At 47.5% G+C, this 15,547-nt stretch overlaps 1 protein-coding gene across 1 annotated transcript in view; it reads right to left on the bottom strand.

The window, feature by feature from the left end:
* The window catches only part of LOC125400383 (protein argonaute-1), a 32,531-nt gene extending 19,890 nt beyond the window's left edge, over positions 1–12,641 (bottom strand). Inside the window, exons 1-8 of the mRNA XM_048434408.3 lie at positions 12,429–12,641; positions 7,669–7,852; positions 5,616–5,736; positions 5,005–5,186; positions 4,497–4,633; positions 4,140–4,274; positions 3,920–4,007; positions 3,171–3,318 (exon numbers count right to left, since the gene is read on the bottom strand). Of these exons, the coding sequence (XP_048290365.1) occupies positions 3,171–3,318; positions 3,920–4,007; positions 4,140–4,274; positions 4,497–4,633; positions 5,005–5,186; positions 5,616–5,736; positions 7,669–7,852; positions 12,429–12,453 (1,020 nt within the window). The 5' untranslated portion in view covers positions 12,454–12,641. The remainder of the gene's footprint in view (positions 1–3,170; positions 3,319–3,919; positions 4,008–4,139; positions 4,275–4,496; positions 4,634–5,004; positions 5,187–5,615; positions 5,737–7,668; positions 7,853–12,428) is intronic.
* Positions 12,642–15,547: the final 2,906 nt, after the last annotated feature.

Here is a 15,547-nt window from a genome sequence, read left to right as displayed (position 1 = left end):
TGCACAGCTGCCTACAATTTGAAAAAGAAAAGATCAGTGCAGGAATGAACTGACTTGAACATGAACAAATGATTCTGCTGGGTCTCAGTGGCCTCAACAACTACATAAGGACCACAAAGACCTAGGCTGGTGGCACTGGTTGCTTTTAGTTCCTCTATGTGGGGCTTCATATTATCCACATTTGCTTATGTAAACCCTCCACGGATTCCCAGCATGATTAAAATAAAACCCCTCCTGACTAGAAACTGAAACCCTCACTCACTGCTCACAGGACTGCAAAATGGGAGACAAATCTGGCAGCACTCAGGACGCCAAACAGCTACGTAAACATTGACTCTTATGTATGCGTTCAGAGAAAACAAGTAAATAAATGCTTACAGCAGCATTTTTCTTCTATCCGTCAAAAAGTCCAGCAATGATGAAGAAACAAAATGATGTATCTATATGATGGAACAACCCTCATTGCAATGAGGATGAATCTTAGAACAATTATGCTAAGTGAAAGAAACCATTCACAGTTAGGCGTAGTGGTATACACCTTTAATCCCAGCACTTTAGAGGCAGAGGCAGGTGGATTTCTGTAAGTTCATGGGCAGCCTGGTTTACAGAGCGAGTCCACGGACAGCCAGAGCTACACAAAGGAACTCTTTCTCGAAAACCCGAGAAAAGAAAGAAAGAAAGAAAGAAAGAAAGGAAGGAAGGAAGGAAGGAAGGAAGGAAGGAAGGAAGGAAGAAAGAAAGAGAAGCCATTCACAAAAAGGACATAGACTGTATGATTCTGGTTATACAATTTGTCCAAAACAGGCAAATCCAGAGATAGAAAATGGCTTAATGGTTACTAGAGGCCATTAGGGAAAGAAGTATGGGCTTCCTTCTGAGGGTGATTGTAAGGAGCCGCCAGGATGTCGCCTTGGCGAGATAGTGCCAGCGGTCCTACAGCCTGGAGGTATACAAATCCTTTGCTGCTGCCTCGCAGGCCAGAGTGCTTGGGGCCTTGTTTTGCATTTCAGAGCCTTGGTCCTGTGGCCTTGGGCCCTAGCAGAATGGCATCAATCAATCAGCATTCGAGCCTCTCACCCTAGAAAAGCAGCTGCCTTTGGGTTTTTCCGCACGAATGCGCTCTCTGGCTCGCTCTCTCTCTCTCTCTCTCTCTCTCTCTCTCTCTCTCTCTCTCTCTCTCTCTCGTCATCCCTTTTCTCCATTCCCCTTTTCAACCAAGTGGCTCCAATAAATTGTGATTGAGAAGGATTCTTGATTTTGTAATCGTTCCTTCTTGCTGGACAAGGAGTGCGTGTCGCATTTATAAGCACCCTGAAATTAAATAGTCATGATGTCTGCATAATTCTGAGTATACTCATATATAATATATAATTCTAAGTACCACTGAATTATATATTATCACATTTTTATAATGCCAATTATGTCTTGATAAAGCTATTAAAAATGTTTTAGTCCTCTGTCCCTTAGAAAGAGCCAGACTGTCTTGATTTAGAACTTTAGTAGCTGTCCCTCCTGCCAGGAAACCTTGTCCCTGCTATTATTACAAGGAAGGTAGCCATAATCTGGGACTCAGATCAAATGTCTCCTAGAAGGGGTCACCCTTGACAACAATAACTAAAATAGTCACTTGACCTCTCACATCTTACTTCTATCCCCTAACCTGTTTTCTTACTTTTACAGCACTCATTACCGTTTGAGATTACATATAATGCTTATCAGTTTCTTATCTGTCTTTCTAAAAGAATACAAATTCCACGAGAGGAGGGACCCTTTCCGTCTACTTAATCTCTATACTGCTAGTACCTAAAACTATATATAACATATATTATGAGCTTAATAAATACTTGTTAAAAAAGCAACAATACAAATCAAGATATACAACTATATAAATAATTCACCCTGAAAACTACCATTTCACATAAATAACATTGTTTACAAGCTTCCAGCTTGCAGTCCATACCAATTTAGCTGGAAATGTCCCTAAAGACCTCAGTTTACACCTCCAAGAACATACTGCCTCCACCCCCTTTCTGCACATCAGCCGCTAGTAAACAAGCCAGAGTTCTGGCTTTGGTTTCTTCTCCCTTTAGTCTCCCTTTCTTGGATTAGGCTCTGGAACCCCAGAAAGCTCAAAACAACAAAACAAAACAAAACAAAAAACCTTGAGCTTTAAGTTCACAGAAGCTACCCAACCCTACTGCTGGACTAAGGTGGGGGGGGGGTCTGTGTGAGCACATCTCCAACTCTAATGTACAGTCGACTCCCCCTTTAGATAGATGAGATTCCGCATTTTAAGCCAGCTCAGGTGAGGCCTATCCTAATGGCACACCGATGATGCTGCACGGTTACACATAGGACCAGAGAATAAGGCAGTAAGAAACTCTATAAGAGGCTTTGCCAAGAGACTCGACACTGGCTTTCAGTATTACTATCCTCTTGCTGACTGCTGTATTTCAAAGGTTTGTGAAGTACAAAGGCATGAAAATCTGGAGATTTGAGACTTTCCCAGAAGAGAGCACACTAACCACCGAGGAAACAGGGAATATTTATCTCCATTTTCTTCAGAAGAAGATATAATTGTATTTTCAAGTAACTCATTATCCTTAACTGTAGACAGCAGGAAAGAGAAAGAGATAACATGCGTGTGAATGTCTGAAATCTCCGTCCTGACAATAAATACAAGGCTAGGGACACAGCTCAGCACAGTGCTTGCCTAGCATGCATAAAACCTTGGGTTCAATTCCCAACACCCCATAAACTGAGTGTGGTAGTATATATCTAGAATCCTAGCCCCTGGGAGGTAGAGACAGGAGGATCAGAAATTCAAGGTCATCCCTGTCTAAATGCAAGTTTAAAGCCAGCTTGGGCTATAGACTTGTCTCTAATTAATTAATTAATTAATTAAAAAATACACCCAAGCTGGATATTTGCCATAGATAGATAGATAGACAGACAGACAGATAAATGCAGCTTGCCCTTCTGCCTAGCAGCCCTAAAAGAACATGAAAACAAAGCTGGGAAAAAGAAAGGAACTTAGCAACTAAGAAATCCATTTGTCACATGAAGACAACCTTAAACCTTCCTAGAACATCATCTTTCCAAACTTGAAAATGAGGAGGGGAGACTATGATAGGCTCAACAGACTCGATGACTATCTCTGGTAGCCTTACCTCGAGGGGCAAATAGGTATGCTTTTGTTCTTGCCCGACTTGTAGGCAGGGCAGGTGGGGATACTTGAGCTGAAGGTTATATTTCTGCTTGAAATACTGTGCCACGGTGCATTCCACAGTCTGTCCACTCTCCAGCTGCAAGGGAAACCTGTTTGGAGGAAGGGAAGGAAGTATGTAACTCAGCATCCACCCCCACCTCTCTTCAGATCCAACCAAAGAAGGCATCAGGCCTTGCTTCCTCCTCCATGCCTCTCATGGGAAAGCAAGTGCCATGAGGCTTCCCTGGAAAAGCCAAGGGTTGGATGGACAAGTTCCACAACAGTTGGCCGTATCGGACTCATCTGAATTCTAAAGCCTGAACAGAATAGGTACCAAAGACAAGAGTCCAACACAGCCTGGCACCACAAAAGGGACTAGAATCTGATGATTTCCTCACAGCTCACCCAGGGATCCTGATGGGAAGAACAAATTGAAATGTTCTATATCTGCAAACCCAACAGTAATCGGTGGACCATGCATGCTTTATTGTACAGGTCCAAGGAAGAAACTAAGAGATCAAGAGGGTAAAACTCATGGGGTGCTCAAACAATCTGGGAAGGTCAGGGAGAGGACGCCAAATTCTCATCGCTTATCTGCAAGCACAGGCCAGTGCAAGTCTTATTCTGAAGGACAACCTGAGAAGGGAGTGGGGTTACAGAACTTAGCCCTCTGCTACCAGTTGACCGTGCTTAGCAATGCTGCCAACTTACGTCTGATGACTAGCAGGGCGGCGGGTAACATTACACACGCGGTATTTCCTCTTCATCTGTCCACAGTGGGTCACTTCCACCTTCAGGCCTGAGATACACACACTACTTGTCAAGGTTGAAACAGGTTGCTCATGGTCCCTTGATAGCCTCTCCCAGGGAGATTTCCTGTTAGGATCAGAGAAAGCTGTGCTTTCCCTTCCCCATTTGGGTGGATCCTCACCTTTTATCTCCTTGGTAAAGCGGACACGCTGGGAATCCGTGAGGGGCTTGGGTTGTTCATCTATGTTCCTGATGTCCAGGACCTCACACATGAACTCAATCACTGGCTGTGCTTTGTAGAAGGCAGTGGCTGAGACTGTGGGGACAGGGGAGGAGAGATAGCTTGGCTCAGAGTCTTTCAGAAAAATAAACAAATAAATAAAGGTATTACAATTTATACCCTCTTCTTTGCAGGGTACCAGGACAGGGACAGGGTGTGCCAGGACTAGGAGTGTGGCTGCAGAGCTGGGAGGGATGAGGCTGGGAGTGTGGTCACTGGATTTAGGGTGCCCCTGGCTCCGTAGCTCTCCCAACTCACCATCAATGTTGAGCATCATCTTCCACATGGCAGGGCGCACAGACTGGTGAAAGCCGAACCAGACCTCGCGCCCACCCCCCAGCGGGTGGTAGTAGCCCTCAGGCGGTGAGAAGAAGGAGCGGCCCACAGGGGTGTACCTGGCAGGGACAGGCAGAGAACTGGTCCCTCTGGCACAGGCCCCCACCCTGTGAGGCATCCTGGGCACGGAGGAGCCCTGGCCTGGAAGGCAGGACACCAGGGCTTTAAAGCCAGCTCTGTTCTTGGGCTAATAGTAAGACTGACCTTGTACAAGTTTCTACCTTTTCTCTGCCCTGCAGGGATAGTACCTAAGGATAGGGCCAGGGATCTAACCATCTAAATGTATATATATACTTGCCTGACACATGGGAAGACTTCAGTTTCTTTATCCCAGTGACACACCGTGGGACCTTAATCCATACTCACTCCCTCCTCCCCTAGCAGCAGTTCTGCCAACACCTGAAGCCTAAATAATAACTATACTCAGTACCTCATAGATGCCAGGTGCCTCATGGCCACATCCAGGGCTTGCACAGACTCCAAGGGCACAGGGATCTGGCCACTGACCAGGGCTTCATGCAGCATTCGCCAGCTCACAATGGCCAGCCACTTGATGGCGACCTTAAAAATTCTATCTTTCCCTTCCCCAGGGATTGTCACCTCAAAGTCAACCTTCAGAACAGAAAGAAGGAAAGGATCACTGTCACATTCTCACAGCCTGGTCCTCCTGCCCCATCCACTGGCTCCTATTCCACAGACACGCCATAATTCTTCCTTAAAGTCACCAGGGGCTCACAAAAACAACAACCAAAACAAAACAAACCAACAAAGCCTACAGCATAAAAAGCCCACAGCCCTCTTTCCAAGGATGATGCTTCAATGTATCTGAACCTCTCAACCCGTAAGGAAATCTTTTGGGTCTATTTTTTAAGTCTAATCTTGATCTGTTTAGAGACAGGCACACAGTACACTAAGCGTCAACTCTGACACTTAAGAAAAAAAGAAAAAAAGGATCTATGGATGACCAGACCCTAGGTGGGTGTCCATGTGCTCTGGCCCACTGCAGACCCGATGCCCGCCTGGCCACATCCCTAGCCTTACCCTCTCGTTGCCAATGGGTAGTGCCGTGACAGTGTAAATGTTCTTCTTCCCGTCATACACAGGCTTGCGGTCCCCGAAGATCTGAGGCTTGAAATGCTGGACCATGTACTCCACCACTTCTCTGTGGAAGACAGATGTGGCATGTGGAGTCTGAGTATATCACTGCAGGCCTCTGGAAACAGCTCAAGGTTCAGGCACTGTCCCATCTACTATGCTCACTCTTAACGCCTACTCTACGACAGAACTTCTCAAGCTTCAACATTCCTATGAGTCGCCAGGAGATTTCGTTAATAGCAGCTTCTGATTGGCAGGTCTGCAGCGTAGCTTGAAAAGCCACATTTTGACATCCTAGGTGTTGCTGCTGGTCCTCAGACCACCAAGACCCTCACGGACCTTCGAGGGAAGAAGGGCTCGTTCCCAGGTCTATCCTGAACCTTCCACAGCCTCTAATTCCCTGTCTGTCAAACAAAAACACAACGGGGAAAGAGCTAGCCAGACTAGTACAGTAAACTAGAGAGCGAGTTCATCTCTCCAGCTCTCTGAAGTTCTACCGCTGTTTTCTCTCCATTACCTCCTTGTCCCCAGTCTCACTTCCGGCATTCTCCTATTTACGTACCACATAGCCATCATATTTTCAGACTCCCAACTATCTGACCTTCCGCTTTCTAAACCAAACTCTTAAGGACTGCTATAACATAAAACATACTCACAATAATAAACTAGAAACAGTGGCAAAGCAAGTGGTTACAATCCCAACCAGGTTAGTGCTACCCAGAGATTCATCTTGATTACTTACATCCCTCATAGACTGATCATATGAAACCTTTCCCACCAACTTCTAACAGCCTTCTGACAAAAAGCAGTTCCAGCATCAATGAAAAGAGGACTGAATAGCAGCTAAGGCCACTTGAGTTCTCAGACACAAACACAAACATGCTTACATAGGTACTCACCCTTCTACTAGCATTGAAACACCTCTTCCATAGACTGTTACATATGCATTTATTTTTATAATACATGTTTCACAGATTATTATATACATATATACAGAAACATGTTTTAACTTCTTTCATTAGAGAAATACACCTTAAAATTAGATCAAGATACAACTATCTACTTATTCAAACTCAAAAAAGAAAAAGAATCAGGTATGCTAGGTGGGTGTAAGTATATGCAATAGAACCTCTGAATTCTTGCAAGGCTGGGGTGAATGAAAATTGGTTTTATTAAAATCAGCTTCTGATTTGCAGGTCTACAGTGTAGCCTGAAAACCTATACTCTGACATCCTAGGTGATGCTGCCTCTAAAAATTGACAAAGTCTCAATTTAAACAGTCTTGTACCAGCAGTCCACTCCTAGGATTTTATCTTACAGATACACTTACTTAGTGAAAATATGTATCTTTATATAATATTTAACAGTTTCAATCTTGTAGCAAAAACTTAGATTCAATCTAAATATCCCTCAATAAAACAAGCAAGGTATATGGCCATTCCACGTAATAAACAAAAGAATGAGGCAGATAAACTCATACTAATACATACTATTTTCCAATATATTAGCTAAAAAGGAAAATGGGCAATATAGAATAAAGTATGTAGGGTTGTACATTAATATTACATATGCGTATGTTTCTGCATGCACAAAAAATCTGAAAATACACTCCATATTGTTTCAAAAATGTTCTGGGGACAATAGTTTTTCACTGCCAATTCTTAAGGTTTTTAACGTAAATATGGTTTCAAGTCATAATCAGTTTAATCTGCCTCTTCTAAGACTAATCCCTCCCGCTATGCATCCCACAACATCCTGCTGCCTTAGCAAGAATTTCCCACTCTTATTCCCGCCATCTCTAACCTTGCCTTTAAACCTCTCCTCTACTACTAGCTCCTTTACCCGAGACTCATCCTTAAAAGTTCTCTACTCATCCACTTCAACAAATGCTGGAATGTGCTAGGCACTGTACCTTGTTCTTACAGTGTCCTCTGGCCAACATGCCCCCTCTTTCCCTGTCTAATAGGCTGGACTGGTGTCATCCATGGGCATCACTTACCGGTTGACTCTGCGGGGACACTTATCCGGCTTGATGTCCACCTCGTAATGGTAAACGTCAATCTTAGGAATGTCCACCTCAAAGTAGTTGGCCAGAAGCTTGATTGGTTTGCCCACAGTGCCAATGCCAGGCCGGCGAGGTGCCTGGAACACCTGCTGCAGGGGCGGCAGGTAGGCACCTGCAGCTATTAAGACAAAGAGGCCGGTGAGGACAGAGTCTGGCAATCTTCTAACTGCTGTGATTAGAAAAAGCACAAGGCCTCTCAGACCCAGGGAACAGGGGTCTCTCTCCAGTTTCTCACCCCATCAGGGGGCTTCCTTCCACTAGCTCAGGCATTCCCAGGCTCGTTGGCTTTTCTGATGGTTTGCACCATTTTTATTTTTGTTTTAAACCTTTCTTCGGTTAGGAAAAAGTGTATCTTAAACTTTTATCAAGTAAATGTGTAATGAGTTCCTATCACATGAAGAGAAAGGACTAAATTTGGTTGCTAGTTTACCAACCCTTCCTTCTCTGAATACTAGACTGAGACACCTATCCCTAGATCCAGGTATCTAGCAGAGTAGAATGCTCTGCTCTCCCTTCACCCGTCACCAACCAGAACACAAAATGGTGTCAGGACTTTGTAATAACATCCTCTGTTAATGTGGACAGGAAAAAGACCCCAAGAGAGCCCCGGCTGGGAATGCCAACGCCAGTGCCTGAGACAGGACAACTTTAAGTCAGATGTGGAGTGCTTGGAGTTGAAGGGAGATAAAGGAAGACAAGGCAGGAGAGAGACAAAAATAAAGAGAGGCTGGCAGGGCTGGGAGAAAAGATCAGATCTGGAGGTCACAGGAGAAGATGGCTTGAACTGGTCAGGAAAAGGAGTGAGGGCTGGATAGTTGGGGGATAGGGAAGGAACTATCTAGATGAAGGATGAGGAAAGAGCTAGAGGCTATGGGCAGGAGGAAGAACAGTAAGGGAGACACTGAGTCAGGAGAATATAAGACCCTTCCCATGCTTCACCAATCTTTCTACACAGAGGGTCCAGACAGCAGAAGGGATCGATTTCAAGACAGAGGGGACCCTTGGGAAAGGGCTAGGATAGGCCAGCATGACTGCTATTCCAGTGTTGTTTTCTAGCTCTCTCTCTCTCTCTCTCTCTCTCTCTCTCTCTCTCTCTCTCGTGTGTGTGTGTGTGTGTGTGTGTGTGTGTGCGTGTCTGACTGACTAAGTCAGCCTTTGTCCTCAGCTACTATTGTTCTTGCCAGTAGAGAACCAGCCCAGGTGGAAGGAGAGAGGGATAAACTCGTCCAGAACCTCCTCCCTTAACAGACACAAAAGACTGGGGTGGAAGGGGGGTAGGAGGGCATGGAGGGCACGGAGGGCATCTTCAGCAAGGGTGTCAGGAAGAGGCCAGAACCAAGTGTGGGAGGTATATGCTTACCAAAGCTGAGGCACTTGGTCTCCCTCCAACCACTGGTCAAGTCAGCCCCAGCCCCTTTCTGCAGAGGGAAATCCTAGTCCAACCCAAAGGCAATGGGGCCTTCAGAAAGCAGTTACAAGGGACCTGAACTACTCATACCTATACCTGTCCCAGAAAGAATTCAACAGAGACTACAGACAAGCCCATAGGCAAACATTCCTATCACATACAAACTGGCCCTTTAAAGTTTCTACACACACTCCTTGCTATCCTCTGGGCAGTTTCAAAAGAAGGGACCATCCCTGACCTGGTCACCACTCAAGCTAATGCCAGGCATAAACACAGGTATTCAGTATACTCATGAAATAAACGAACAAGCACACCCACAGGCATACCGCAAGAGTGCACAACCACACAAGCATGCTTGCAACTGTCCCAAACGACAAACCCTATACAAGAGAAGCATTTGACCTCTTTGCTGGGGGATAGCTTTCCCTTCCAATCTCTGAACTGGGAGGCAAATCCTGGGAGAAAGGCAACCCCTCCACCCCAGTACTAGGAGTTAAGCTGAAATGCTAGGGAGTGGGACAGACACTCCCCTCAGGGCCTTCTCGTCCCTAGAAAGGGACAGCACACTAGTGCCTTAGGGCACTCTCCTCCACAGGAGTCACGTAAAATGGGGAACAAGTCTATCTCCATTTCATTCCTAAACTAGGGAAGCAGGCGAGAGGAAACGTCTACCTCTCTGCCCTTCTACCCCCTGGAAAGCACCAGAGCAGCACAGAGCTCTCCACTCCCCCAACCTCGCCCTGCCCCCAGCTTTTAGTCTGAGAAAGGAAGACACTTCCCCTCAGACCCAGACAGGGACAGACGGCCACTTTGTGATGCAGATGAGGGCCCCAGCACAGAGGACAAAGCTCCAGCCTAGGGGGAAAGGGGCGGGGCCCTTCCCTGCAGACAAAAGCAAGAAGGGAGGGGCCCTGAAAATGACACTCCCCCTCCCCCAACCAGCACTGAGAAGGAAAAGTAACCCAGCTCAAGGCCCAGGCCCTTCCCAACAACTCAGAGACTCACGCGTCTCCTGAAGAACCTGACTGCCTACTCAAAGGGCAGGAGTCCTTGGGAAGTTAAGTGGTGAGTAAGAAGAGGCTAAGAGACCAATCTCTCCAAAAATATTTGTCCACAAACATTAAACACCCACATGCATAGACACAAATTACAGAATATGCACATGAGTTTAACCATATGTTCACACTTGAATGTGATCTGAGTCAATTAACAAACATGCACTCTGTGTCAGGGCCTCCGCGCACCAGGCAACTGCTGCCGCCACAGGTAAGTCTGACAGCATCTCCACCCTCAGTGCGCTCCCAGGCCAGTCCACAGGCAGGCCTGAACACACCTGCACACTGAAGGCACATCTGGCCACGAGCAACAATGCCTTGGTTTTGAGGCTTCTCCCAGAGCAATACTTCAACATCTTCCTAGAGAATAAAGAGTACTACTGCCCAGCTCCAGAAGAAAGCAATTATGGGGTCTCCATCACAGTTCCCAGCCTGAGTTTCGATTGCATCTTTTGATGAGGCAAATCCATGCAACTAACATCTTCCCACTGACACAGCTGAGGCCACGCTCCAGCCCTTCACCTAGAAGCTTCTTGCTTGTAACAAACAAATCCATTTCTTCATCACCCCAGAACTCACTAGACACTCATCAAACCAAAGTCATTAGTAATCTAGGCCAGTGAGCCTTCATCAGCGTGTCTGGACGTGGGTGGCTTTGCCACCCTACTCTAGCACACGGGTTGTTTGGAGTAGTCTCCAACCTAGAGAACTAGAATTTACACTCCACCTCACAAGGCTATTTGTGTTTGGAGGAACATAGTCACGACACAAATGAGATCACTGAATGAGAGACTTGAGAGTTTCAAGATCAATAACATTATTGGCCTGAAAAATCTTTAAAAAGTAAACCAAAATCCTGTTGCCATCCCCAAACCAAATGGAAGGGGTGGGAGATAATTGGAAGGATTCTGGGTCCAGATTGTCCTTTCTACTACAGGGTAAGAGACCAAGAACACAAAAGTTATCCTAAGCTCATCCTGAGGATTCCAGTAACCTCTGGGCAGTCCTGCCTTGGTTTCTCCTCTATTCTTATTTTACTTTTCTCCTGCCTATAAATAGGAAAAATAAGGTAGGAGTACTATCAGGGTCAATAACCATGTGCCCACCTCCAACAACCTGTCTCTATCAGACAGACTAGCTTGGCAGCCTTGGGTCTAATGACATGCCCCTGCCACGGGAAAAGATCCACTGAGAGACACGAGTCACAAAAATATAGAGATTACACTGTAACATAAAGAACCAGTTCAAGGAAAAGAACACTATCCTTGGATTACAAGCTCTTTCCCCTCAGTAGTGGTCTAGACACTTGAAAACCATGTAGGCCTGGTCTCTCAGTGACCAACACTTTTCTCAGGCCTATCTTCAGGGAGAACCAGCTCCCCAAAGCATGGCTTCGGTCCCAGTCTTTACTCATGTGGCAGAAAAAGGCACTCTGGCAGTTTACCTCAACCCATTCTTTGGCAAACTGCTACTGCGGGGCTTAAGGACCAAGTGTCAGAGACCCCAAGACAGGGATGAAGGCAATTTCCATTTGTACTCTGCCAACAGAATCTAAGAGAGAATGCACACATCAGTGCGCTCCTTTTCTCAAGCCAAACAGGGTAGAGGAGGGGTAGGGGTATTCAAACAGCCACGCCCCCACTACACAGGGCAGCCCTTTAGGCTGGTACCTCCGCGCATGCTCCCGCGCCACCACTCAAGTCCCCAGCCTAAGGGGGAACTCCCTGGGCTAGATCCCCACCCACCGCCCCCTGACCCTCACCCCCGCTTCAGGCCCAGTTAGGGCGGAGCACAGAGCCCTGCTCTGGCGCCTTCTCCCTAGAGACATTAGCTTAGCCCAGCCCAGCACGGCCGAGCCCCCGCCCCTGGCAGGCGGTAGTACCAGGCCCATCTGTGTCGCCCCCCTCCTCTCTTGGACACCTGGAGCCCGCCCCCCTGCCACCTGCCGGGCCTCCCCGTAGGCCTCCCCAGACCTCACGGAAGGACTCCTGTGCATTCAGGCCCTTCTGCCAGATTACTTCCCACCCTCAGGACTGCATACTGCTTCCTAGGACAAACAGCCCGGCTCTCAGATCTTCACATGGCTCTCCGCCGGAACTGCACACAGCCCCCTTCAAAATGGGCCCCCTAGCCCCTGAGAGCCCCTCTCCTCACTCTGGAACCATGCTCTTGCCGCGGGAGCCCCCAGGGCTTTGGAACACACACCGCTCCCCGTTCCCCAGGGCCCTTACCTGCTCCCGAGGGTCCCGCTTCCATCCCATATACCCGTGTGGAGGACAGGCGGCCGGGAGACTGAGGAATCCAGCGTGAGGGGCCTAGGTGCCTCACACTTGCACTGCTCGGGCTCCCGGGCCGGGCTCGGCTCCCCCCCGAAGCCCGGCCGCTCGCGCCGTCGCCCCCGCAGCCTCCGTTGCCGCCGCCGCGGAGCCTGCAGCAGCTCCCCCTGCGAGCGCCCGAGTAGCGGCGAGTGCGCAGGCGCGACCGATGGGCCCAGGGGGCGGACGGGAACGAGTCAAGCGGGGCGCTCGACGGCAACAAAGGCCAATGGAGAGGGGCGGGAGCGCGGGGCCATGCAGCGGCCCCTGGCGGCCACTCGTGGCCGTGCAGCCTGGCGGGAGGGCTCCGGTGGCGGAACCGCGCAGTGGCGTAAGTGGGGCGGGGCTGGGCGACACCCCTTCCCCGGCTGCAGCCTGGGGCCCTGTCCTTTCCCTAAACAGGTCCCTGGGAACCTACCCGCAGCCCCCGCCCTCGGCACAGAGCCCGGCTCCCACCTCATTCCCGGACCCTCTTCCCCTCCAACACCCCATCATCACCCAGGGGCCCTGCCTCCCACCTCTCCCAATCACCCTCATCCTTTAAGTCTTGGCTGCCTCTGCGAAGTCAGTATTTCTGCGTCCCTAGTCGCTGATCTTACTGACGCCACCCTCTCTTCCAGGCCGCGTGCCGGGCGCTGAGACCACAGATGTGTTAGAGACCCTGCCTACTCTGGAAGATGTCACAGTTTCAACTCAAGTGTGGAAACAGAGCTCTCTAGCTGCAGGACCCTGGAAACACCTGCCTCCACTTTCTCATCTGCAGAATTTTGTTCTTACCAAATCACTTAAATGACGTTTTGTGTCAAAACCCAAAGGCTAATTTTTCATTATTTCCCTGCAGCATCTGACACTACGCACTATCCTTTTTTTTTTTAAGACTTTTCTTGGCGTCTTCATTTTCTTAAGTCTCCTAACGCCTGTCCTGTTCCGCTTTCTTTAATGACTCCTGTTGTTTTGTTCACTGCAATTCCAACCCGAGATTTATATTCTACTCCCCCTCTCCTCTTCGTGGCTTCATTCACTCCTAAAGCCCCAGTATCTATCTCTAACCACGTATTATCTGCTGGACAGCTCCAGGCGGATCTAACTCTTCAAGTCCAACCCCCTCCCACAAGACATACGTACTTGTCCAGTCTTAATGAATGCATCTTCATGCCAAAAATGTCAGTGCCTGTTTACCTTGCCTATTTGTACTATTTAGCTGTGTCTTGACGTCCTGAGCACTCTCAAAACAATTCCCTGTCATGCCCATAGTTTCTTGTATGGATTCCCTCCATACCAGAAACATCACCCCTACTTTCTTGGTAATCTCACACATCATTGGGCATATCCTTCCCATTTGGTCTGCTGCACCGACAGGATAATTATAGTGAGATACAGTTCAAACATCTTTCTCTCTGTCTCTCTCTCTCTCTCTCTCTCTCTCTCTCTCTCACACACACACACACACACACACACACACACACATTCATATATATTTTGAGACAAGGTCTCACTATGTACCCTTGGCTGGCCTGATACTTGTTATGTAGACCAGGTTAGCCCCCAAATCACAGTACTCAGCTTCCTCTGTCGCCCAAGCGCTGGGATGAAAGCGTGCCACCAGACCCAGCTCCTATGTATTTTCAAAGTCTGCTTTACACCAGATGCAAAAGCCTAGGACTTAGGTGATGGACCACACTCAGATCAGTAAGATGAATTTATGACACTCATTTTTAGCATGCCTAGTCTCTCTTCAGCAGAGTTTCTCAAACAGCAACCACCACAATTACCTGAAAGGCTTGTTAAAACAGTGACTGCTGTGCCCTGCCTGCAGAGTATGAGTCATAGGTCTTAAGTTGGATAAAAGAATATGTGTTTCAGTTAGGCGGGGTGGTACATTCCTTTAATCCCAGCACTGGGGAGGCAGAGGTAGGTGGATCTCTGTGAGTTCAAGGCCAGTCTGGTCTACAGAGTGAGTTCTGAGACAGCCAGAACTTCATAATGAGACCCTGTCTCAAAAAATATATATGAAATATATTAATAAATTAACAAATATATTTAATATATTAAAACAACTTCCCAGATGAGGCTGCTGTGGCTAATCTGAGGACCATACTGAGGACTACTGCTCTCCAGTGGAGAAGAAGAAAGCTCTAGAGCTGTCTTGGTTTCAATCCTTGCTCTGCCATTCACTAGCTCTGTAACACTGGACAAACCGTCTCACGTCTCTGTACCTCGGTTTTCTCTTGTGCAGCACGGTGGTGATCCTGTGCTCACATCGTTGGGCTGCTGTGAAGATGAAAAGGATTCACAAGGAAGGCTCTAGAGCAGCGCTCGAAAGGATGCGAGCATAGTACCAGCTGCTGCCACTGTCGTCTATCTGCCTCCCACACACGGAACACACCAGAGGCATTCCTGCCTCCTTCAGTGTCTAGAAAATTTGTGCCTATAATGATCAGTAAATTTGAGTTTAGCTGAACCAAATTGAGCATTAAAAAACAACAACAACTTACAGAGAATAATAAGACCTTGGCCTGGGTTAAGTGAGTGGGAAGCAGTCTCTAGGAGCCCGAGTTTTCTTTTTGTTAAGACACAGCCTTGTTTAATTTTAAGGAAAAGAGCTGGTCACCACTCGTCTGATCTCCAAGGAGTACAGTGGAGTGGACCCAACTTTCAGAGTTTTTCCGCAGACCGCCTCCATCTTTAGGCATTTCACTCTTGGTCAAGAAAAGTGCTGTAAGGAAATTCAGGGAGCATTTTGCTTTTCAGGCTGATAAATAACTTTCAGGACCTCTCTTTTTCTAATTATTAAATTATAGTTTTGTTTGTTTGTGTGTGTGTGTGTGTGTGTGTGTGTGTGTGCACCGCAGCATGTGTGTAGAAATCATAGGACAATATAGATCACAGTTATTAAACTCAGGTCATCAGGAGGCTTGGCAGCAAGTGCCTTTGCCACACTGAACCATCTTACTGGTCATTCAGTAACTCAATATACATTCCTGGAAATCTATTGGCTCACTCTCTCCAGTTCAGTCCTTGCATTGTAGTTCATT

This window comes from Myodes glareolus, chromosome 3 (genome assembly GCF_982192425.1).
Source record: "Myodes glareolus chromosome 3, mMyoGla1.1, whole genome shotgun sequence".
Classification (NCBI taxonomy): Eukaryota; Metazoa; Chordata; class Mammalia; order Rodentia; family Cricetidae; genus Myodes; species Myodes glareolus.
The sequence above is the reverse complement of the archived record's forward strand: the minus strand, read 5'-3'. Positions and strand labels throughout refer to the sequence as shown.